The sequence below is a fragment of the Watersipora subatra genome, chromosome 1 (assembly GCF_963576615.1).
Source record: "Watersipora subatra chromosome 1, tzWatSuba1.1, whole genome shotgun sequence".
Lineage (NCBI taxonomy): Eukaryota > Metazoa > Bryozoa > Gymnolaemata > Cheilostomatida > Watersiporidae > Watersipora > Watersipora subatra.
In genome coordinates this window covers 29,302,389-29,329,248 of record NC_088708.1, presented here as the reverse complement: position 1 = coordinate 29,329,248, position 26,860 = coordinate 29,302,389, and the positions used below count along the sequence as shown (strand labels likewise).

Here is a 26,860-nt window from a genome sequence, read left to right as displayed (position 1 = left end):
CGTGTCGAGAACACCGAGTATTTTTGTATGCTGAATATATTTCGATAATGGTAATGGAAAATCCGGCAAGAACGACTTGGCCTTCACATGGCCTTTACACGACTGAAGCCAATTCTTATTGGTCAGTCCATGTTTTTACACGACTGAAGCCAAATCTTATTGGTTACTTCATGTGTCACTGCGATGCATTGTTTATAATCGTCACGCGTAGCCACAGCAAATACCAGCATGCGTAATCAGGGTTCCATTTCGGCTTTTTCTCTAAATAACTTTAGTAATTATTTTCTTCCATAAAAAACAGGATTGCATACAATTTCGAGGCATCAAGCCTAGAATGAAACTTACGGGCCAGGTTTCACTTGTTGGAGTTCCTAGAGCTTTAAATATGGTGCTAAGCTGTTCAATGTCAGTGTCTCCAGGTAGGAATGGGTTTCGCAGAAGCAGTTCAGCAAGAATGCAGCCACAAGCCCAGATGTCAACTCCAGTGCCATACATTTTGGCTCCGTATAGCAGTTCAGGGGCTCTGCAGATAACCACTATAGCAGTTCAGGGGCTCCGCAGATAACCACTAGTTTTAGTGAGCTTCATATTACAAAATAATAACCACAGATATAGCTTGCTCTATATCGGCTGTTATCTGCATACAGCTACAGATACCAGTTCTCACAGCTGCAGCCTACAATAATATCTCCTGAATGTTTAGAGCTGTGATAAATTTTTGTAGAGCAACAGCCAATCACTCATCTCTGTGGAACCAGAAACAGAAAGTTGTTACATATGGAACAATACTCTGTGGAACCAGAAACAGAAAGTTGTTACATATGGAACAATACTCTGTGGAACCAGAAACACAAAATTGTTACATATGGAACAATACTCTGTGGAACCAGAAACAGAAAGTTGTTACATATGGAACAATACTCTGTGGAACCAGAAACAGAAAGTTGTTACATATGGAACAATACTCTGTGGAACCAGAAACACAAAATTGTTCCATATCTTCAACATCTACAGCCTGAAAACATATATTGGTTCAGTTGTTCTGATTGGTAACAATCAGAACAACTGAACCGATATTGATGGATACCACCTGCACAATTGATGGATACCAAAATACAATAGGTAAGGGAGACCGGGACAAGTTGAGCATGCAAAATTTGATTGGCTATCACTCTTTCGTTTATAATACAATCAACTTGACTTTCATAGCATAGGTCCGACCCACCAGTATTTCAATGGGCAGTTTTATTTTTCTAGTCCAACAATTGAAGTTTTCATAAAAATTAAAAACCCAAAACAAAATATCAGGGCATGATGAGCATAAAGAATACTGAGTATGCTATTGCTGAAACTTTTATTCGGGATTCAAATTGGCAAGGAAAAGCTAAAATAGAGCAAACTCAAGTAACTAGTAGTATAAATTGGTATAAGTGATAGTCACAGTTTAATGCATAACTGAAATGAACTCTTCCTTGCTAGTCAATGACCAGCTTTGGCAGCACTTGAAAATATTTTTCTAGTACAACCATCTCTCATCGTCTTTGTCTGGATAGTGAAAGGATGTTTAAGTAGGAAAGCTCTCTCCTGTTTGAATCAGATAGTTTTACGCAGACTACTTTATCATCTTCATCAATCACAGTAACACATCATAATAACATGGAACATCCAATGGAGATAAATTTGAATTTTCTAACGACCCTGCCATAGGACGATCTGTAACATCAGCTGCTACAAAGTATGATTCACAAAACACATCACGATTCAGATGGATATACCTGACCTCTCAAATACAGATATAATGTTTTTAGGTGTTAGAGCATTTAGAACAGCTTGGTTAACAAACTCTGCAATTTTTACAATTCGAACAGGCTCACCATTATTAAGCCTCATCCAATCATTAATGACAGTGTTAAAATTTGCTCTAAATGTTTGGTACACTGTGATCTCAAGTGGCTGGATAAAATGGGAAGTATGAGGAGATGTGGTCAGCATCACCAAACCTGCACATTGTGCTTTCTCTATACCATCAATGCTGATATGTGAACTATGATTGTCCGAGATCAGAAGTATGGGATTCATGAACATACCGGGGTAAGTTGAGCATGCCCAACTTACCCAAATTAACAATGATCAACTTGCCTCGCACGCAACTTTTACTAAGTTGTAACAATGTACTGGTCACAGACTGGCTCAATTTGGGCTTATGCACAAGTATGGTGTACAGGAAAATCACAAAAAAACAGAAAACATGATGAAGTTCTGGATGAATGGCTGACCTCTCTGTCTTTTACCTGAGTTTGTAAATACTTGCATGTAATGTTCATGGCCATAAAATTATGTCAGAATTGTAAAAAGGGAAGCACATGGTTGGCAGGAAATGGCAATGCTCAACTTGCCCCGATTCTCAACTTGCCCCGATTCTCAACTTGCCCCGATTCTCAACTTGCCCCGATTCTCAACTTGCCCCGATTCTCAACTTGCCACGATGCTCAACTTGCCACGATGCTCAACTTGCCACGATGCTCAACTTGCCCCGATTCTCAACTTGCCCCGATTCTCAACTTGCCACGACGCTCAACTTGCCCCGATTCTCAACTTGCCCCAATTCTCAACTTGCCACGATGCTCAACTTGCCCCGATTCTCAACTTGCCCCGATTCTCAACTTGCCCCGATTCTCAACTTGCCCCGATGCTCAACTTGCCCCGATTCTCAACTTGCCCCGATTCTCAACTTGCCCCGATGCTCAACTTGCCCCGATGCTCAACTTGCCCCGATTCTCAACTTGCCCCGATGCTCAACTTGCCCCGATGCTCAACTTGCCCCGATGCTCAACTTGCCCCGATGCTCAACTTGCCCCGATTCTCAACTTGCCCCGATTCTCAACTTGCCCCGATTCTCAACTTGCCCCGATGCTCAACTTGCCACGATGCTCAACTTGCCACGATGCTCAACTTGCCACGATGCTCAACTTGCCCCGATTCTCAACTTGCCACGATGCTCAACTTGCCACGATGCTCAACTTGCCCCGATGCTCAACTTGCCCCGATTCTCAACTTGCCCCGATGCTCAACTTGCCCCGATTCTCAACTTGCCCCGATTCTCAACTTGCCCCGATGCTCAACTTGCCCCGATGCTCAACTTGCCCCGATGCTCAACTTGCCCCGATGCTCAACTTGCCCCGATTCTCAACTTGCCCCGATTCTCAACTTGCCCCGATGCTCAACTTGCCCCGATGCTCAACTTGCCCCGATGCTCAACTTGCCCCGATGCTCAACTTGCCCCGATGCTCAACTTGCCCCGATTCTCAACTTGCCCCGATTCTCAACTTGCCCCGATTCTCAACTTGCCCCGATTCTCAACTTGCCCCGATGCTTAACTTGCCACGATGCTCAACTTGCCACGATGCTCAACTTGCCCCGATTCTCAACTTGCCCCGATTCTCAACTTGCCACGATGCTCAACTTGCCCCAATTCTCAACTTGCCACGATGCTCAACTTGCCCCGATTCTCAACTTGCCCCGATTCTCAACTTGCCCCGATTCTCAACTTGCCCCGATTCTCAACTTGCCCCGATTCTCAACTTGCCACGATGCTCAACTTGCCCCGATTCTCAACTTGCCCCAATTCTCAACTTGCCCCGATTCTCAACTTGCCCCAATTCTCAACTTGCCACGATGCTCAACTTGCCCCGATTCTCAACTTGCCCCGATTCTCAACTTGCCCCGATTCTCAACTTGCCCCGATTCTCAACTTGCCCCGATTCTCAACTTGCCCCGATTCTCAACTTGCCCCGATTCTCAACTTGCCCCGATGCTCAACTTGCCCCGATGCTCAACTTGCCCCGATGCTCAACTTGCCCCGATGCTCAACTTGCCCCGATTCTCAACTTGCCCGGTCTCCCCAACTACAATTCTCGCCTTATAACCTTCTACACAAGAATTCATCACATATTGTGTATCCACTATAATGATCCGATTACACAATGATTCTGCTGAACTTAACCACTGCCTCTTCTGCTGGAATTTTATATAGTCTTTAGGCATTCTCACCAACAACTGATTACCACACTCATAGGTAATATTGTTAAGTCCCATCAGAATGATAGGTTCACCGCTGAGAGAATCAATATTGATTGTTAATTCCTAATGTGCTATGTAAAATCAGCAAACATAAGGAGCTGATTGACACCCTCCAAAGATTCTCCAAACATAATAACATTATATATATTCTATGCATATATATGTAATATATATATATATATATATATATATACATACATAAAATATACACGTATATGGAAAAGGCTAAAATCTTGAGATGAAAGCTCAAACTCCGGGGACACTGGTAAGAGACCCAAGCTTGGGTAGACATTACCATCCATTTAGATTAACCGGAATAAGACAACAATTTATATATATATAAATAATATATATACACTGCTGTAGTATATAATTACATAAAGAATAATTATTTATGGAATGCTAATACGGCGTGCTCAATATGAAATATGGATCTAATCTATGCAGCCTAATTAGAGGCTAGACCGCATTCTTAAAACTGACAGCAGCTGAAAACCAAGTACAAACTATTCTTTAAACTATTTATATATAGATATACTGTGTATATATTCTATATATTATAGATATATAACTAATTCTCTACTAATTATTTATATATTGAAATTTATCATAAGTAGATAAGTAAAACCACAGTGCTCAACATAGAATGGGGGCTGAATAAATTAGTAGACAGCGTGTAAATCACTATAGCGTGCACAACTATAATATAGTTAGATATATATACAGTTAAACATGGATAACTCAAACTTCACGGGACCGAGTGAAAGTTTTCGAGTTATCAGAGCGTTCGAGTTATCAGAGCACTGTCATAAGTCCATGTATTTATTAGTAGATACATGTACATATACAAACTATAATATAAATCAAAAGCATGAATGGCTTGTTTTAAATTAAATGCTTCTAATGTAAAGTTTAAAAATTTTTCATCAGAAAGTATAGAGATTTTTCTATCACTTGAGATTTGTTTGTTGTTTTATGTGATGTGACTGCCAGGACGTTTTCAGATTAAAATTGACAAAACTTGATCGCTGTTGAAATGCTCTGAAGAAAGACATCTTTTTCTTTTGAGCGTTTTAACCAAGATCAATTTTGCCGATTTTCCTTTAAATTTATGCAAAGGCTACCTCGCTTTTCCTAGCCTTCGTAGAACCATCGCTAAGCGGACGTTTGGTAAAAATCAAATTTCACCAAACCTTTAGAAAAGTCATTGACGAAAATATTTTGCCGATGATGGTAATAATAACGCCTACGAACTACTAAAAGTTGGGGTTTATCTCTATGGCTTGGAATAAAGTAATATTCTAAAGCGATAACAACCGTTTCGGTAGCCGTTGGGCTAAAAACTGTTCGAGTTAACGAAGTTGAGGTCGAGTTATCTGAAGCAATTTATCATTGCGTGGGAACGGACCAAACAAAACCGTTCGAGTTAACCATGCGTTTGAGCTATCCGAGGGCGAGTTATCCATGTTTGACTGTATATAGTTTTTGCTTACGCAGTCATCAGGCTGTAGATCTCAACTTTCATCAAAACAGTAGAGCAGAAAATTTGGTACACGTTTACAACAAACCTGAGGCGCTAACTTATGTCTAATATTGTATTCCGCGTGTATCAGGCAACGCATTGCAATGCACTCTGGCTACCATAAAAAGAATACACAGAGCTAATTAAACGAATAACTTGAAAGGAATAAAATATTTGAAAACTTTGTTCATCATCATGACAGAAGCGCAGATGTTTTTGGTTAGCAAAGTTGTGGTCGATATTTTTAACTGCCTTCGTAGTCATTTTAAGAGTTAACATTCGCCATTGTGAAGGTCATTTATGAGAGGGATGCCCTCTGATGCAAACGCAGTTGTACTATTAAAGAGAATTAAAATAATCACATGTTTAAAAACAGATGCATCATTCTTAAGCTCTTAAAATACGGAAAAGCAATTCAATATTTCGGTTACAATTTTTTGATGAGCCAATCATCGAAGGGAAAATCAGACTTCCGAGTCATCAAATACCATTTTTTATTATTAGCAAATATCGATATTAAAAATTAATGAACGCTGACAAAGCTGCGAATTCTGATCAGCGCGGTTGACAATCAATAACTATTAAATGAGCTGTCAGCATTTAGAAAGTGCACGTACCGATACCACCTGGTAACAACCTGGTGAGTGTACTGCTTTCCTGGTGAGCCATAAAACTTTGCGAGACCGAAGTCTCCGAGCTTTAGCACGCCTTTTCTATTAATGAGAAGGTTGTTCGGCTTCAAATCCTGAAAAAGAACGAGATGATTTCAGAATAACTGATATTAATGATGATATGAATATGAGGCTTACTGACAATCCATATAGAAGAGTCAAGTCACGATCTAGAGCATGACTTACACTACTTCCTCTTTTCTCAACTCCAGCTATGCTCTGCTCGTAGAACTCAAGACACCACAAACAAAATTTTTACCAGTTGAATCATGCTTCTGCTTAGAGAGAACCTAAACATGACAAACAACGATGGTTTTCTGTATAGCTTGCTGAAACATTCCAAATAACAACTTTGTGAGAGCTGAGACGGTACTGCTGCACATGACATACCGGTAGATCAAAAACAAAAACACAATTACCATATTGTTAAAAAATCTTTGGCAGTACGCTAGTAAATCCTTGGACCTTGCTAATAGCTAGTTAGAAAAATCAACCACAACTTGGGCCCCTGTTAAATTTGAAGCAAGTCGTGCGAATGATAGAGCTATTCTTATTGCAAAAGTTAGGTATCGGTGGTCGATATACCTTACCATGGTTTTTATCGCGATAACATAATGTCATTTATTTTACTTTTCTTTGGCTACCATAAATCTGTTTTTTTGACTATGATTATGAACAGAAACCGCCTTATGAACTAAAGAACGTCCGCACACAGAACTTTTTTGATACAGAGTGACTCATTAATAAGTACATACAACATATTCCGGTGCATACTGGATGGCTGACGCTCCAAAACAAATTTTTCTCCCATGACATGTTCAGTGAGATGATGCAACATAAGAAAGTTAATGAATAGCTGAACATGGCAGCCAATATTGCAGTTTAGTGTGGATAAATTAGAATCTCCCATTTGCTTCAATCAAAAGCAAAGCTTTCATCAATCTTGCAAGTAAACTATAAATAACTGTTCATAACTTGAGAGTTTCTATCACTCGTCACAGGCAATGAGAAAAGAAATTATCAAATAATTATAATACATGAGATCTATGTAACCCGTGCCCATTCAACACCACGCTGATCACCACTTCCTCACCTGTGCACTCCGTCAACGGATGGCAACTCGTCTCACACTTTCCTATTTTAGGGCAAGGGTTACTACGTGGAAAGCCAACTCCCTGCTATTATGACTTGAATATGCAAATTTTGTATTTGGCAAATGGTGATCGAGAATACCATTCACGAACGCATCACGTTTGACTTGGTAATGTGGTTAACTGACCTTTTCATATCACCATTAACTTACTGTGGGTTCGCACAGAATGACCTCACGTGCCCCAGGAACTAGATGTTTGCTTATCTTTTGTTGTGGGAACCTTACTATCATGTTTTCATGTTTAATCCAACCAACTAATATCTGTATCTTTCATGCAACCATTGATTAATGCGCCTCGAATGGTTAGAAAAACATCAACCGGCACACTCACCCTATGCAGAATCCAACATTTGTGGAGGTATTCACAGCCTAGCAGCGTTTGCAAAATGTATGACTTGACATTGGCAGCAGTTAAGATCAGTGACCTGTCCTTGATAATAATCTGAAAACAAATCGTTAAATAAAATAACAACTTTATCAGCTATGCTGTAGATTGGCAACTACCACTGCCCGCTAGACAGGCCGGTGAACTCACGACCTTTCGTGCGAAGGATAAACATATTGAATCAGGACGACGAATGTGACTGCACTGATAAAATGTGACACATAAAAAGCATAGACGCGATTCTGTCAACTTTTGGCACAAGGATATCTTAGAAGACCGAAAAGAAACCAAGAAAATAATTTGTACCACTTGACTATAAATTACCTATAGCTTAACAATAACTTAACAATAACTTAACAATAACTTAACAATAACTTAACAATAACTTAACTATAACTCAATGAGATTGTGTTTATATTTCATGTTTGTCTTGTTAAGCCAAAAGAAGGAAAGGTATAACCATAAGAAAGTTCTTCAATGATTTGCCTCGTCACAGCTTACCATAAGCACTCTCACAAACAAACTATGCAGGTAGAGCGAAGAATTCATCGAGGGCCGCAGTATTCAAACGCATTGCGACAGCTTTGCTTCGAGTATGCCAATTACTGTAACTAATTTTCCTAAACACTCACACTGGAGACTGACTGAAAAATGTCTTTTAATTGCACAATCAGTGCTTCAAAGCTGTGAACCTTCTGAAAATATTCGGCGAAACCAACTGAAGTGGTTAAGCTCGCTTTGGTAAACATCAGGCGATGAATGACAGAAATAATTTAGTCGTTGACACGCAAAGCCTCGCTTGCTCCAGCATTCTCTAAAATTCAACTGTATCAAAGATAATCAAAATCCAATTAGCTTCCTTACAAATCAGGCATTGATTAATGATTAATGGTTTTTCTATCATATTATTGGAAACAAAAACGCAAATTTTTTTTCTGCGGCAAAAAATTTGATGAGGAAACAAGCAAATGAGTTCTATTGCTGATCGATCAATAAGACTGATTAGGATGTCTAGGTAGTTAGATATTCCCTATCTCTAATAAGTCACTTGTACTAGTTAAATGGTTTATACCACTAGGTAATACGTTAAAGCTAGTAGATATCCCTACCTCTATGCAGTCACTTGAAGTAATTAGGTATTTTCTACATTTCAATAATCACTTGTTAGGGATCCTCTACCCTTGGGTAATATCTTACCTCCAAGTCAGTGTCCATAAAGTCCATTACCAAGCTGACATTTGACTTCTGACCAAACACATCACGCAGCTACAACAACCATATTCAGACAAGCTAGCATTAATCAAAAATAAATCATCTTTCATCATGAAAGTCAAGCTGCAGTTAACATTGTACAGACATAGAATGTAATAATTCATCAATATCTCTAAACCAATGAACCCAAATCATGTGCATAAGCGAGTACGCTGATGATGTTAGGGTGGTTAAGCTCCTGTAAAAGCTTTATTTCACGAAGAGCAGTTCTGTTGATTCCATCAGCGGCTTCAGCTCGTCTCCCCAGCTTGATCTGCCAAGATATCAAACACTGATGGTAAATATAATAACTAGAGGAAGGAGCTAAGCTCACTGGGACAGACCTATATGACAAACCTATTGTTTAATTCATCACCTGTCAACTATATTAAGCTAGGAGAAAGCAATCACTGGTGGAAAAGTCCATCATTACCAGTTTCCTCTTAACAAGGAAATTTCTATGAGTAATCGGGAAGAACTTGAAAGCTAAAACACCTGCAAGATATCTTGGTGCCAGTCAGGAGTGTCACTATCTCTTACTCATATGGGCAAATGCAAACTACCATGAGTGTCATGAATTATACTCACTAATAACATGCAGAGATTTTAATAAACATGTGGCTATATTTTAATATTATGTGGGTAAAAAATACAATATTTAGAGTTGCCCCACCAACAAAATTAATATCATTTGTGAAGACAACTCTGGTCTGATTGCTGAGATAAGTATTCACAGCATGCAAGGTCTCAGAAGCCATTTTCTTCATTCTATGAAAAAATGATATGAACTTTCCTATCAAGATACAACTTTACTTTTGGTAGAAAATTGCTATGATGAACTATGGTAGACCAATAGAAGTTTAGATCACTGTTTTCAAGTAATTGTGAGCCAGTATAGATGTTCATAGATTTCTAATGATCAAACAGAGGCTATTAATTGCTTCTAAATGAGAGAGTTGAAAACTATAATAACCGTTCCTCAGCTAAAAAATATATTGCGCGAGACATGCTTTGACATGCTTGTGTACAATATTACCAACTGATATTATATAACTATCAAACGTAATTATAAATACCTAAATCAAATATGTAAAGCTATCGTACAAAATATCTCTACACAACTAACATACCGATTCAATAAAATTAATCTGGTGTTACTATAATTATATACCACAATAAGTAGCTATCTCCTTTGAAACCCATTTTTCTAGAGAAGATAACTCCTAACATGTTTCAAAGTACCTTATGTTTTAATAACTATTTTTATAGAGAAGCTAATTGGTCACTACTGCAAAACATCTACATCTACTGCAAAACATACAAGGATGATGGGTTTTTCTTCACAAATCCTTTCGTTCCAAGATTAGGGCTGATACTGATTGCCTTCAACAGTGAAATATTCTTTAAGATGGTTTTAAGTTGCAACGAATACATTTGGAAAAGGACTTGGAGCCATGACACATGTATATGATAGCTGTTCTACCATATATGGAAATCAGGGTTCAAAATGTGATTTTAAAACAACTAGAAATGATATTAAACTAATACAAATATTGAAGTTAACAATTTTTTGAGATATAACACTTTTGGACAAAAAACGCTTTTTCTGGTGATGACGTTAAGTAATTCTCATCACAATGACTCTATGCGAGTCTTCAGTGTATATAGAATAAAGAGGGTAAATACAATACAATTTACTAAATTCATACATCAACTGTTTTAAATTAAGTTTGATTTTCATCGTAACAAAAACTATATTTTTCTACATAATTCTCCCTACCATTCCATTAACTATTACATGTACATGTACCTAACAATTTTGCACAATGCACAAAGAACATAAATATGCAGAGTTGAATAATTAAAATAGTACTCACTAAGTGACAACTATGCAATGCATAGCCTAGGAAACAGATATATTTTTAAAGAATAATAAATTATATATTTCGTAGACGGTTGTAGACACAACTCCTTGACTATTAACAGAACAGCAAATGGCAGTCTAAACAACATATATCAGCCACCTTAGCACCTCATTCGCTAACCACTGAACCATGAAGCAGTCCGTGGTTCAGTGGTTAGTACACTGACATATAATCATAAGGCCAGTGGTTCAAATCACAGAAGGACCTTGGGTGGTGTTAGGAAGGACATCCAGGCACAATTGCTCCTGTGCTAAATCTCTTGGGCAGTTGGTCACAGTATATTTAGTTCCAGGATAAATCTGGTTCGGAAAAATGCTAGACACTCAGCAGAGGGGGAATAAATCTTGATAATTGAATTTTATAGATTGAGCCAACTTTATATATCAACTTGTGGTATGGTTTCATTACATTCAAAATTGATAATCGTGTATTTAGACAGCAAATTTTCTTCATTTATCGACAAGTAGCTGAGTGCCAGCGTTGCCCGAGTAATAAAAAGTCTTTGCACAGAAAGTTTGTTTTTATTCAACATATAACAACAGTTACCAGTCAAGCGTTCAAACCTTATATCATGAAAAAAGTGTTTTGTGCAGTTCAAATAAATTAATAGAAAAAGCAAAACTATAAAGGTGTTTAAATGTAAATGTGAAATAATTAGCAAGTAATGGCAGAACAAAGTGTGTTCTGCTATGATTACAATGAAAAATTATTTGGTAATGATACAATTAACACGAACTGAGAAAACAAAATAAAATCATGAATATATTGAATTGATAATACCAATTAGTGCATAGAATGTAGAGTGTATAAAAAAGGTTACTGTTGCAGCAGAAGCTATCATCAAAACTTTGAATTCGACGAAATGGTACCTCTCGATACTGGTACAAACGCAAAAATGAGATATCAGACTGTCGTTGTCTGGTACTTCGCCTGACTGAACGGAGAGAAAATATAGAGGCAATTCCTACGCGAGATAATACAATTGTCCATGTGAAAAGTATTTAGCCATTACAGATTTAGCAATAGAACCTTAAGAAAAGCTGGAAAAAAAGCGTAATGACACATTTAAAATGGCAACTTTGAAAATTAGAAATTAACCAAACCGGTAAAGGTAAAAAATTGGCTTTTAGAAAATTTCAAAAAATAACAAATGCAAAAGGTAATAATGATTAATAAAAAACTACATTCCCGTTGAGCGATAAATACACTGTAGATAGAATAACTAAGAATGGCTTAGCCTTGTGGTTAGGTGTGCGTGTTTACAAACTTGAGGTTGCAATCTTCGTGAGTTCAAATCCCGCACGAAGCGCATTTTTCGTTCCTAAAACTTTATCGCTATAACTGGACAGACGATAAGCTTTGAGATCCATTTGAATTCACTCCTAAAGTCACAAGTTGCCTGTCTATTGACCTGACAAAATAGTTCCATCTATATATATATTTCTCAAAGTATGTTGTCCGTGTGTCGTATGTCTGTCTGCAGTCCGGTTATAGCTATTATTAGAATAACTGCAGCTGGACAACAATGCTGACGCAATGTCATGGAGTACCGTCATTAGAAGCCTAGCAGCTTACTGCAATTTTCAATTGACAATGTGCCAGGCTAATAGCTTGAAAGTTACAGTTGTTTGATAAAGTTTTAAAACCTTTACAGTTATTTTCATTTTTCTCTTAATTTATTTCAACTACGCAAAACACTTCTCTAATGATATGTAGTTTGAAAGTTAGAATAGTAAATGTTGTTTTATATTAAATACAAATCAATGTTCTGTCCAGACTTTTTATTACATGGGCAACGCCGGTTGGTACAGCTAATCAGACCATATAGTTAGATGTTTAGGCTAAAATTTTAGGCCACACAAGTATAATACATAAACTATTTAGGTTATACTGATTAGAATGGACCCAACCACAACAATTGACAACTCTAAAAATACTATATGAGAGTCGGTATCTACCTTTTTGACAGCCACAATTGTGTCATTATCCTGCAGATCTTTCGCCTTATACACTGTAGCAAACTGCAATAATATACAATAACTACAATTACCACACAATCGAATGGCAACAAGCGATATTTTTTGCAAATTGGGCATTAAAAACGTTTTGTGTACGTTGCACAGATACATGTAAAAACCCTAACATGTTGTTGAAGAAAAGTCCAACAATGGCACCTAAGTTAGTTTCATAGGAAGATGACGCCGATTCTTTTTTTAATCTATGGCTTAAAAATAATGCAGGATGTAGAGTGACAATGAAGCAGAGCAAGATCACCTAAAAGTTGACAGCCGGTAAACCTTATGAACAGATAAAATGGGTAACTACGCCGTGATAATGGTTAGGGTTATTAAAGAGGTCCACACCTTTCACAGGACCTCATCTAGGCTATTGCAAGTGTGAACGTCGATTTTATTACAGAAGATATATGAACTACTAGGTTACATAGTATGGTTATACATGAACTACTTGGTTACATACCTGTCCTTCACCTAAAAACTCGATCTTCTCATACCGTTTGCTAGATCTCGACTCCATGTGCAGCTCAGAGTATGAAGTATAGTTGGCGTATTCCAAAACTTGCCTCCTCTTTATCAACAGATAAGAGGAAACAAGTTCAACTACTAGACATTCCTCAACTCAAGCTGACAAGATAACTGAAAGAAAGGAAACAAGCAGACATACAATTTATTTGAATATATTCGTAAGTTTTGTTGTAAACAGTTGAAGCAGTTTGTTTTTAATTATTACCGCATTCTCTTAATCAAAATGGCCAACACAGAAAAATCTTACAAGGTATATGAACATATCGCCTGTCACGCAGCATAGTTACTTCGTAGGCAGTACTAGTACTTCGAAGGCAGTACTAGCAGTACTAGTACTTAGTAGGCAGTACTAGCAGTACTATTACTAGCAGGCAGTACTAGCAGGCAGTACTAGTACTTTGCATGCAGTACTAGTACTTTGCATGCAGTACTAGCAGTACTAGCCGGGTTGAACATCTATTCCCAGCCATATTCAGATCTAGGAAGTAATTGGTAGATTTTAATTTTATGTTTTGAGCCAGATAGAACAAACTCACTCACAACTGCACTCAGATAAGCACAACAGCAATATCATGCATTTCCAGATTGTTTGTGTATACTGTAAAACCTCTAATTAAACCCCACCTTTATTTAAACCCCTACCTCTATCTGACCGCCACTATAGGGGAAGGATTGAAAAATAGCCCACCCTGGCATTCAAATAGAGGTTTTACTGCATTGCTCTCGGACCATTAGCTTCATTTTACAGCATATCCAACAAACAAACCAATATCCCTACACACAGTAACCACACAAAATATTGTAACATGGCTGTCTTTAAATAGCAAATTACTTCCAACTTTTCTGAGAATCTTTGAATAGTAAGCTTCACATTTCAAATGTTAAAAAATTTTTGTTTGTTATTTTGCTTTATTTGGAAGCTTTAGGAAACCTACATAAGACGCTATCACATGATGCCCTACGACGTTCTCATGATGTAAGCACGGAAAATAAAACATGTAAGCTTACTTTAGCAATTTGTGGAATCAATTATTCTTGCTGATGTTTTTAGCAAGTAATTTGATCTTAAGTCGCCAGCAAACTGGACCCTAGCGTTAAAAATGATGGTGATGCCGTTACTGAATTTTGGGCAGCTGTGACATCTTTTCAGCAGCTAATATGTCAACTAAGATATGCTTAACTACGATAAACTAGATTCGGTGTCATGATCTGTATTGATAGATTTCTAATGATCAGACAGAGGCTATCAACCATTTTTAAATAAGAACGTAATGAACTATAGGATTTGTTCCCTATCTAAGAAATATATTGCGAGGGACATGCATGTACATACACGTACGAAATCAATTACTGATGTTATTAAACTATCAAACCTAATACTAAATACCTAAATAAAATACTCATGCAAATCTACCTTACAAAATACCTCTGTACAACTAATATATTTAGGAAAATTTAACTGGTATTACCAACAATATCTCAACAAAGAGTTGCTTCCCCTAATATCATATTATCAGAGAAAATAACTCTTAAAATAAGATTCAAAACGCCTCATGTTTTGGTAAAAGTTTTTTTTAGAGCAGCAACAACATTGAGGAACAACAAGGGAATCATGAAAGTTTTCAGCAAAGAACTTCAAAAGCTTAGATTGGCAATGTGTTAATATAGTAGTTTAAATTCATCACAGACATAGCACTCAGTCCAATAGGAACAGAACTAAATTTATTGCATAGTGGCTATAAACTCTGGTAATACTAAAATCAGTGGTGCCTTGAAATCAGCATTTCCCAAAGCATTTATGGCCAGTAAATAAATGCACCCTAATGAGCACAAGCCTGAAATGAACAAGGAGATTTTTTAGCTTCCCAAACTATATTTAACAAAGTATCAAAAATCTAGGAGAGAGAAATTTCAATCGCAACTTTTCATTGCATACCTAATGAGCATTACTATTATTATCACTAACAATTCTCACTTTGACTCAAAATAATTTCAGTAACATAATTACTTGCAATTATAATTAAACAGTTTGAACACAACTTTTAATATAGAAAGCAGCAAACACTACAAAACTAATTAGAAAGTACTTCTGAGAATCTTCATTTCTTATTAAATAGCATTGCGTAAAAAAACAGTGTTATATAGTAGTATTATACCTGGGATAAAAAATATCATCTTACTTGGAACTATTTTTAGCATTGATATGTTAGGTTGTGTAGGCAAAAATTCTGATTTATAACTGCATTTTTTTTACGTAAAGATTCAATACAACTGTCACCAATTTTTTATATCTGGAATGGAATTTTACTTAATAATGCAAACAGTATTCTCATCTTTTAAATTTTATAATATTGTCTATCAAACCTAATATTTTGTTTCATAGTTTACATATTGTCATACAAAACATACAGACAAACACAAATTACAGCAAGAGTCAACAATAGTTAACCCAAATGTAGAGTTTTTGTTGGATATCCCAATAATATATCAACAATGCTATTTGGTGATCTCTACTTGTAAACAATTTTTTTTCCGATACATAAATAATAAATAGTAGATGTGTATTCTAGCAGCGTCTTGGTATTTTGTCTCTAAAATCCAGTGGCCATTCTAAATACTTAATAATACTTGAATCTTTAGAAAATGCAGCTGAATTAACATTGTGAGTCAATGATCATTTCTAAGCATAGATAACCAAGAGTTGTCATGAGTGCATTGTTAAACTTACATAACAGTACAAGTGGGTTTCTATTAAAAGACTTACCATAGATGCACAACGGTTTTGAATTGTGCGGTATATACTTTAAACTACAGACTTCCAATCAACTATTGAAATATAATTACACTTTATACCAGCCGTACTAACCACTTTATTTTTGTATATCTTTCTTCAAACTTGTTGTCAAGTTATTATAAATACTATATTAGATAAATAAAATCGCAAGCTATTATAAATAGTGAGTGTTGTCAAAAATGAGAATGGATGTTTAATGTTTGGGTTATTTACAGTTTTAAAGATAGATCTGGCATTTAAAAACATTTACTAGCAATAGTAATATGGTCTTGTCAAAAAAACCAATGAAAAATTATCCACAAAATGGGTGATCTAGTCGTAATCTCTAGTCTCTAGTGCCAATAAAGATTTTCAATAACAACAAATCATATTGAGCCAAACCACATGTGTCAAGTTGAATTTTGAGTTGAATTGAGTTGAAAAATACGACCAAATTGGTCACACTGCTAGGTGTCTTTTTTATCTTCATTGTTGAAAAGAGCGCATACTTGCCAACTACCACAATCAATCTATTCAATACCAAAGCGACGATAAAGCAAACATAAGGCTCCACATTATAATTTATATTTCTAAATCTCAAAGTTTGTCTGTCATTCATGCGTCCAGTCGCGTTAAAGTTACAGGAACGAAAAATCCAGTTCACACTAGATTTAAACTCGAAACCTAACGAGCAAATCACTCGGTCTGCAGAAAAGCGAGTCTATCCACTAGGCCAAGCTAGGCTATTGCTATACAATGAAATAACTGTGGTCATACTTATAGGAACTGCCAATCTGATGCAGATTGGTTAAAATAGCACACTTCAGCTGGCACGCTTGCAGATCATGATTGCGTGAAATATCATGATGAAATATTTTTTCCTTACTATTGTAAAGATTTAGACTAACGTATGTTACACAAACTCATTGGGTAAAGCAACTTAATCAATTAAAAATATTCTATTAAAAATCTTTTTACTACCTGTACAATGCCAAACACTCAACTAATCTATGATAATAATCTGTGCCAATACTTTCGATACATCGATGATCAACTAGATGAATCTCATGGGCATCTCATATAAATTTTCAATCATCAAAAGCAATACATCTTGAGCTTATTCAATTAGGAAAGATGTTGGCAAGGCAACAAAGTATTATAAAATATTATGATTTACAAGCAGTACCATGAAATTATTCTTTTAAAAACATGAAATAAATGGTTCCACAATTGTAAAAATAATAACAGATTCCAATCTTATTTTAAAATGAAGTTTTCAAATTCTGCACATGATAAAAACAATTATTTTTGTAACCCAATAATTGATATCTTTCAGTAACTCCCAAAGCATTCTTCAACTACTTATGTGAAGCAAAAAGACCACTAGGCTCCCTGATGAGCTTTTAAAAAAGAATGTTAACGTAAGGCCTATATTGGAAACTTTTAAATATGTAACAACCTTCCTTTACGAATAATAAATAGCCATAAGTTACTGCAACACAAAGCAAAATAAGCCATGTTTTTTCAATTAAGTCTACTTAAAAAAGTAATCTACCCGACAAATTTTGCAAGCTAACACTAGTCAATTTTTCTAATGTTGTGCCATGAAATAGTTCCACAAAATTCAGATGGTGAGGAAGACAAATGTAGCTTGTTAACAATGAGCAGTTTCGCCTTTTGTAAGTTACAGAGCTAGATGACACATGGATGTATTTCAATAAGAAATATCGTTACATAAAAACCTATGCCGATACTTATCGACAAAGTTTGTTTTTACCATTATGCATGACTATTTATACAAAAAAGATAAATACGTTTCTAAACGGCTTTCGGTTAAGGAGCATGCCAGCTCTGTTCTAAGTTACACTAGGCATCATTTCGTTGCCAAGTCACTTCGTTGGTGCCAACATTTCATTAAAAGTTTTGTTAACTCAGTTAATTCTTTCATTTCTTAATTTAGTTAAACCGGCTAATAATTTGAGATTCTAGCAATATTGATTGTGATTTAACTCACTTTAGACACTTTTTCATTTTTCACACTGAACAAGAAGTCTTTTATCAATCTCAAAACCACTGCACGTGAAAAAACACACTAAAAAACTCATCAAAAGTAGTTGTCAAACTAAAAAAATAAAATTCCCACAACAAGTTGAGTCATAAGCAGGAAGAATTCTGGAACTATTCAATGTCACAAAAAGTTGTTGGTTAAGCAAACTGATTTTGTTTGGCCGAATATTTGAGACCTTTACGATTTATAGAAAACTGATCAAAACAGTCCATGATCTCAAAAAAATTAATACTCATTTCAACTTCTACATTCACTAACAGAACATTTTACTACACCATATCTAGCAATGTTTGTTTGATGGAAATTGGCAGTTAAAAACCAACTATAAAAGCCACTCAATACTTTTACAACTAGTTTGTAACATTTCAAAACTGAGCAATACAGTATTAGGATCAAACCAGTGTTGCTCTACAGCGTTTGAAATAGCAGCATTATGCTAACAACTTGAACCACCAAAAGCTTTACGCACCGTCTCTGGTAATGGGACAAAAAATGTGCCTAAACATTTTTTAAGTTTTCTTTATCAAAGAGTATATGTCAAGGCTATTTGAAACAAGATTCTGATTGGATGAGAAAACAATTTTGCCGCTCTTATTGGTCCTTCACAATCGGCCCTCATGTGCGTTCTTTGATTGAAACTTTTTACGCTAATCAGAGCCGTATAGTTTCACATAGTTTCGTATAGTGAAACTATACGACACTGACGCTAATGAAAATATCAGCTGACCATTCACGCGGTGGTCTGACGGAATCGCAACTGCGTCACGAAAGACGCATATTTACTCACGCTTGACAGGTATTGGACATTTTTTAACTTATTTTTAATAACATTGATTAAGATAATTTTTGCTTTTTCTGAGAGCAACATTATAGGTCTGTTTAGAGGTTACATTTAAAATATTATAGCTAGCAACTCTGGGGAACGATATGTTGTATTTGAGGTTGACTGCATTCGCGAACGTACACTTGTTGTAACAAATAAATATCGCAATCTAACGACTATAACGGCTTTCTATGTTGATTGGAATATTTTAGATGGTCAGTGTAATGATCTGACGATTTTATTTTCCTGTGCTAATTTTCTGTAGTTTATTTCGTGTTAGTTTTGCTTATAATTTCTCTCGTTCAATTAAAAATAATTATTAAGACACAAAATAAATTTAGGCTAGATGCTGTGCGTATGATAATTAACTAAGTATTAGATATATATTTTCTGTAACCTTCATTATGAATAATTCGATAGACTAGTCTATATCTGCTGTCACATGTTTACGTTTTAGTAGTACAAAGTCTAGGGGAGTTAAGTGTTATCATAAATAACTATGTGTGTAGATTTTCAAGCTGGTGGAAACCGTGATTTAGCGATTTACATTTATTAAACCATAACTGTCACGAACAACTTTTATTGTATTTACTAGGTAAATCAGACACGCTGATTCCGATTTTGTACTCAAAATAAAGATTAGTCCACTAACCTTCAAAGTCGTTTAGGCTTTTTTAAAGCGTTTCAATATCCGTTTCGAAAACAACACAATCGGCATTACAAGCTCCGCCCATAAATATGTGACGAAACCTAGCTTTTTCAGAAACGGAAGTTAGGAAAGTTTAGTCCGATTTAGAATAATAGAGATGGGTGTCTTAAAACCCATTATTATCTAAATCCAGCCTGTAAAATAATTTCAGTTTTTTATGAAAGGGATATAAACTATTTAAAATTGCTCGCAGCTTGTTACATGACGTTTAAATGGGCTGGACGCCGAGAAAAATGAGCTCAAAAAGTACGGTTTTATCACGAGCTAGCGTTGTTATCGCGCTTTTTAAATATGCAATGCTAAATAGCTTATCTACCTTTCAGAAAAGACTGATAATATTTTTAAAGCTGGATTTAGATATTAATAGATTTTAAAACACCCATCTCTATTATTCTAAATCGGTCTAAACATCTCTACGTAACTTCTGTTCCTAAAAAGCTAGGTTACGTCAAGTATTTAGGGGCGGAGCTTGTTATGCCGATCGTGTTGTTTTCGAGACCGATATTAAAACGCTATAAAAAATCCTTTATTACTCTGAAAGTTAATGGCCTAATCTTTATTTTGATTACAAAATCGGAATCAGCATGTCTGATTTACCTAGTAAATACGATAAAAGTTGTTCGTGGCAGTTATGGTTTAATGATGGTGTAAAAATTACTGTTGTTTCATAGCAAATATGTGTAGTAGTAAATCCGGTAGCAAGCTACCGGATCTCAGCATCGTTGCTGGCAAAAATCTTCAGGTTGCTAATCATCACTGAATAGGTGTACTGCTTGGATGTCTTGTAAGATTTGAACGTAGCCTATAGCAGATTAAAAGACTTTTTGACAACCTGCTGAGCTCTCTTAAGCTTCAGTGTGTGGCCATATGTGACGCTAGTTTTTGACCAATTTCAGCCCAAAATCTCTGGATTGATGAAACTGTTTGGCGTAGTTAATAGCAACTGGTGATGGTGGCACCATTATCAAACAGGCCAGATAATCAGCTGATCACTGGCTGGTACTGTATTCAAGAGTTATGTAACCAAGTGTGACAAAATATGGCTCTACGCACATAGCTTGCGGGTCATGCGTGAATAAATTTATTGCCTGCTGCACGATTACATTGACGAAATATTTTTAAAAAACGGGCTCATATATTTTATTGCCGTGTGCAGGTGAAAGTCATGCAGGTGAAAGTTTTATGTGCAATTGCAAACCATTTGGTTTTAGCTAGTAACCTACATACTTGTGCCTTCTTGGCACATGTAGCTTAGTAGCTCAAACCATGTTCATGAAGTGTTTTCTATTTTATAAAGAAATTCTAACACAGTTTTTGGCACTATTCCATTAAATACAAAACAATTGTGAAACAAAAATTTTCAATGTAAGCTTTAGAATATAAAAGACTTGTTACATCAGCTGAATAGACTGCGAGTTGAATATATTTAAAACAATGATTGTTTGAGCAATCAAGTTTTGCTATGGTCAAATATATATTTTCAGTATGTATCAGATGAAGGGTAGCAAAGCGATTATAGAACACCTTTGCATTATATGCAGTCACTCATGTATTCTGTGTCATATTAACATAAAAGCTTTCAAAACTAGTTTGTCATCGTTTGATGTCAGCGTTGAATTAAATTGTCAAATTGAAAGGTCAGTTGAAAGCAAATTTTAACAATAGTCATGCAATATTTCGATTTGCAATGCTAAGATGTATGATACAACAACTTATATTAAACATCAAAAAACTTATCCACCAAGCCCAACAAATGCTGAGACTTGGTATGCATGTATTCTGTACTTGCTTTTTGTGCTGCCCGTGTCACCGGGCATGGCATAAATGGCTAATTATGTTACCGTTGAGCCCACTTTCTTTTTTAAAATTCCTGGAAATTACAAGTCTGTCGTAGAACAATGTTTTGTAGCAAGTGAAAAATAAAAGGATATTTTAAAACTAGAAATTGTCATACAGCCCACGACCAAAGAGATATTGGAAAAAAGAAAGGGTACTGATGGTTGAGAAATGCAATATTAGCAGTCAAATGGCACTGCAGTGCAATAAGATAACTGCAATGGTAGCTGTAATGTACTGGGTGTTATTATATACAACAAATAGCAATAATGAAAGGAAAAGATTATATGTTTATATCTCTCCCCCTGCAATAGGAGAAATGCAATATTGGCCAATATTAGAAGTAAAATGCACTGATATTATTAGAATAACCAATATTATTAATATAGTAATAATATAAAAGCAATGCACAATTTTGTTTACATTTCAAAACGTCATAGCTAGCAATATCAAGAAGTTGTGATATTTATATAGATTTTTAGAAAATCTATATAAATATCACTACTAATGAGTACTACGTAGTCATTGTTCTGTAGTCATCCAAACTTATAATTAAATATTGTAATAACCTCATAAGGATCGTTAGAGAAAAAAAATCATCGTCATTTCCTTTACTTACACTGCGTTGGACATCAGTTAGAATACCAAAGCACTCAAGAGTGTCTACAATGTCAGTTACTTTGAAATCGGCAAAAATGAAACATTCATGAAATGATTTCAGTACTCCTACGTTAGTTACAGAAACCTTCGGCAATTCGACAATGCTGTAGACTGGTGAAATATGCACGTTATTTTTCCGTGAAATGAGCACGACTTAATCGTTCTATTCTCTGTCGCTCGGCCTTTCAATTTCCGGTCTTAACTTTTATTAAACCAAGCTTGTCAAGCGTTTTGTGAAGAATTTCAGCCAAATTAATTTGTCTATTTGTGTATAATCCATTCAGATGGGTAAGTTTTAAGATAATTTCGACAATTTACAAAGACTCGGTAATATACTTGAATAGGTTTATATGTGTTTTGTATCGTTATTATACATTAATGACTTTACAAAACAATGATTAATTTAGTTGATGAGATTTCAATACAAGGGTTTCCGACGTTGTCAATGAATAATTTTCGTAGGTTGTGTGCACATGCATTTATCATAAAAACTCTCAAACTTTGCATCCGCTCGTTTGGTCGTGGGATTAGTTTTGACTGATAACCTTAATCGGCAACCAGGTCTATAGAGTCAGCCTGAGCATCATTATATACACATAGAGAATGCATATACATGTATATACAACATTAAGATCACTGTAACTTCATGCATGGTCAGCCTACATAACTACAAAATCATTGTCACCGATAGTCCTTGGTGAACGTCAGTACCCGATAACAAATGGTATAGTCACAGCTGTAAGTTATAGTTGTTTTTGTTTTAGAATGCCACCCACTCAATCATACTCATAGATGCATTTTCAAACCAGCATAATCATTCATAATAAGCATGATAATCACGCTACATTGTTTGATCGTGTCTCGTAGTTAGTTGTGCTTGTCCCCTGATATTGTTGTTACTAATTCAGAGAAAGCGTTGAAGTCTGTCTATATTTGCTGATATTTTGTCTCAACGTATTATGCTACTTCTTTCTTTTACAGTAGTATAGCAATAAAGCAATAAAATTGAGAGTTGTCCATGTATTTCAATTTGTATTAGCTTTTATGCATACTGCTTGTTCAAATTCTTGTATCGCTTTTACTAGATTTTACAGTAGTTACTGGCACTACTGATTTTCACATTCCATTTTGGAACAAATTTAACATGCCTGTGTGGTTTGGTCACTCTGTAATGTGTCTACTACATGCCTGTGTAGTTTGGTTACTCTTTGATGTGTCTACTACATGCCTGTGTAATTTGGTCACTCTGTAATGTGTCTACTACATGCCTGTGTAGTTTGGCATTTTCAAAATATTAGGCAACGCGTGAGATATCTTGGAAATCTTGCAATACTAAAGTAAAACTACCCCAAGCTATCTCGAGGTAAAACAAACGTGGTTCCTATTAGTAACAAATAAACAAAGTTATGTGCTTTTTCAATACTTGCAGTCCATTATGATTTATCTTATAAAAAATTGTCTAAAATACTTAGTTGTTTAAAACGCTTCACAAAAAATAAGCCCCTTTTGGAATCAAGTGGAATTACTGGTTGTATCTCAAAAGCTTTACATCTCAGTGTGCTGATAGCTCAAGGTATCAAGGTTGTATAATTGTTGCATATAATTTGGTATGTGCATATCTGTATGCAGACGGTCATAGATTTTTTAGTGAGTTCATCTTGTTTTTAGTTTTGCAAAATACAATCTCCGTTATTTTAAAAAAATGTATGCAGCTTACTGGTCTTCGGAGCATTACTCCTATAAATATGAGGCTAGGTCAATAATCTCTCCTTTGTTTATCATAGATCAAGGCCTACAATCAAGGTCAGATAACATCGCACCACTCCTTTCTATTTAGCCAATCAGAGGCATGCCGTATTTTTCCATAAAATCAATATAACGCCTAATCATTAGGCATATAGCATTCTATGAGAAAGCTTGAACGATAGGGGTGTGCACTGGTAATGAGCGGTCAGTGACCACCGATTCTAATATAACTTGGAGCAGGATTTATTGAAATGGTTTGATGCTTTGTTGTATTGGAATAAGATGATGCTCTCATGTTGTTAACAAGCAGGTAAACTCATCAGTTTTTTATTTTTGAACACAAGCTCTTTTCTCCAAGCTAAAGGCATTTTAGGCCTACTGCATTGAAATGTTGAAAATACCAGTACTTTTGAGTTTGATGTTTTTTTGTTGGAGCATTATATACGTGTTTGAACTTTTGTAATGTTATTCTGGTTTTCACGGGGTTTGTTCAGAAACTCGATTACAGGTGATCGTTTGCCGTCTAACAATACTGACCTGCCACAGTCAAGTTTTTAAGGATATTTAAAGTTTTTCTCTGCCAGATTCTCTCCTAGCTATTTATAATATGTAGTATGTAGACCAGTACTCGCATCATTGCTTGATGTGCTCTCATTAATTCTGCAGGATTAGTATTTAGAGGTTTCATTGACATTTTGTAGTGTATACGCCGACATGTTTGCCAGCGTGGGTAAAATGTTCTCTAATGTCAAGTCGTTCTACAACGACATCAATCCAGCGACATTGACTGGTGCCATAGACATAGTAGTCGTGGAACAGCCAGATGGGTCATATGTCTCAACCCCATTCCATGTGAGGTTTGGCAAGCTTGGAGTCATCAGATCAAAGCAGGATGTGGTTAGTATGCAGTAGGCACCTCTGAGGCAGCATTCACAGATATTTTAATCTAATTCTAGTTGATACTAAGGCTAACTTTGCAAATTGTTGGCTCCTTGCTGGTATTTCATTCATACTTTACATGCCTGGAGATTTACTGGCTTCTATTGGCGCAATGCCAACTAATTTGCATAATCTCACAAAGGGTCACGTTTTCAGTCACGCTATTTTTATCATCCGCCTGTCGAGACTGCTTGGGACCCCAGTGAGGCATGCCAGAATGTCATTGAGTTTACTTAACATAATCAAAGAAAAGGCCCTGTAAAAACTGCTGCTATTGAACCATGCGTCCTTGTTGCTCTATTGACAGGTATATATTGAAATCAATGGAAAACCCATAGATTTACAGATGAAACTAGGAAACGCTGGAGAAGCATTTTTTGTCCGCGGTGTCAAAGAAGATTGGGAGGTAACCAAAATATACTTTTGTTTGTCTCACAAAGTTTCTTTCGATTCGTAAAACATTTCTCAATTTGTAGTAATTGCTGACTTTTATAGCATCTGCATGCCATAGTTGACTCCGTTATCTTTTCTAGGGCCCGGCATACTTGGCGACCTCACCAATAGACTCGTCTCCTATCGCAGAGCAAGTTAAATTGCGGGCAGCTCAGCCAGAGTCTAACCTCAAGTCTAAGCATAACAAAAAGTCTAAAGCTGTGAGAGTACGCAGGGAGACAGAAATAAGCAATAGCTCGTCTTCCAGCGCCTCAGATCTCAGCGGTATCGGCGGCTTGAAGAAGGAACAGAACTCCTTTGGCTTCATTCCAATCAGTCAGCAAGATGACGAGCTCTTGGAGTCTGGTGGCATGTTTGAAATAGAGGTAGGTCTTGCTCTTCACATGCCTCATGTTTCCATGAAATGGTCACTGTTTCCATGACGCTGTTAATCTGGATGTATGCATCATTTGTAAGTCATCTGCAAAATGCAAAATCTGCAAGCCAGCGAATTTGGTTGCTCGCAAGTTTCTATGAAATGTTTTATACTTGCGAAAGATGGAAACGGCACTCGCGAATGATGTGCAAGCTATTCCATTTTAAACATTTTGTACACTTCACTTGTTCTTTTTCCGATTTGACAAAACAGGAGTGCGCCGCTATGAACACTCGCGTAGAATTTCTTCTTATCTTTTTTAGCGAGCGGCCGCGTTAATCCGCAGCATGCGAATAACCATTGAAATACCTCGGCTCCGTAACACAACATGGATTTGGAATTCCGTCATTATCTTTTTATGACGGAATTCCAAATCCGTCATAAAAAGATAATGAAAGGTTTGGAGCCCGTAGGATACGTGTTTTTCAATCATGCTTAGAGAAAATTATTTTCTAGTGACACTGAAAGGCGTATTTCTTAAATTGCTTACTAATACAAACAAACTGCTGCAGTTATGCTTTTCAAACGATTATATATGCCTCCTTTTCGCTCTCTTATCCAAGACACCTCTGGATGACTGTTACAACACGCGCAATTGTACTTTCACATATTCTCATCTCTATTTTCCATGATCTCTCAGTGCTGAATAAACATTATGTCTTTTTAGGTTGATGATAGTAAAGCCCCTGTTCCTGACATAGAGATGGGTGGCCTCGCGAGGGCTGTTAGTCTTCCTTTAGTACAAGAGAGCAGCTTAAGCAGAACAGAGAACTGGGCTATAAACTCGTACCATAAAACCTCTCATTGTCACCCTTACAGCGACACAGACATCACCCCACTAGTCAGGTTTGTCAATATGGCCTGATATCTTTTGTAGCAGGGAGCCTTACGCTAGTTTGTTTGTTTCC

General features: G+C 36.3%; 2 protein-coding genes across 2 annotated transcripts in view; one reads left to right on the top strand and one right to left on the bottom strand.

The window, feature by feature from the left end:
• The window catches only part of LOC137399228 (cyclin-dependent kinase 7-like), a 39,068-nt gene extending 20,208 nt beyond the window's left edge, over nt 1-18,860 (bottom strand). The window contains exons 1-8 of the mRNA XM_068085639.1: nt 18,841-18,860; nt 13,466-13,641; nt 12,946-13,008; nt 9,235-9,336; nt 9,009-9,077; nt 7,758-7,868; nt 6,220-6,347; nt 346-523 (exon numbers count right to left, since the gene is read on the bottom strand). Coding sequence (XP_067941740.1) covers nt 346-523; nt 6,220-6,347; nt 7,758-7,868; nt 9,009-9,077; nt 9,235-9,336; nt 12,946-13,008; nt 13,466-13,522 — 708 coding nt within the window. The 5' untranslated portion in view covers nt 13,523-13,641; nt 18,841-18,860. The remainder of the gene's footprint in view (nt 1-345; nt 524-6,219; nt 6,348-7,757; nt 7,869-9,008; nt 9,078-9,234; nt 9,337-12,945; nt 13,009-13,465; nt 13,642-18,840) is intronic.
• Nucleotides 18,861-19,118: 258 nt separating this feature from the next.
• The window catches only part of LOC137393389 (phosphatidate phosphatase LPIN3-like), a 31,073-nt gene continuing 23,331 nt past the window's right edge, over nt 19,119-26,860 (top strand). The window contains exons 1-5 of the mRNA XM_068079927.1: nt 19,119-19,167; nt 24,847-25,042; nt 25,392-25,490; nt 25,618-25,902; nt 26,620-26,798. Of these exons, the coding sequence (XP_067936028.1) occupies nt 24,860-25,042; nt 25,392-25,490; nt 25,618-25,902; nt 26,620-26,798 (746 nt within the window). The 5' untranslated portion in view covers nt 19,119-19,167; nt 24,847-24,859. The remainder of the gene's footprint in view (nt 19,168-24,846; nt 25,043-25,391; nt 25,491-25,617; nt 25,903-26,619; nt 26,799-26,860) is intronic.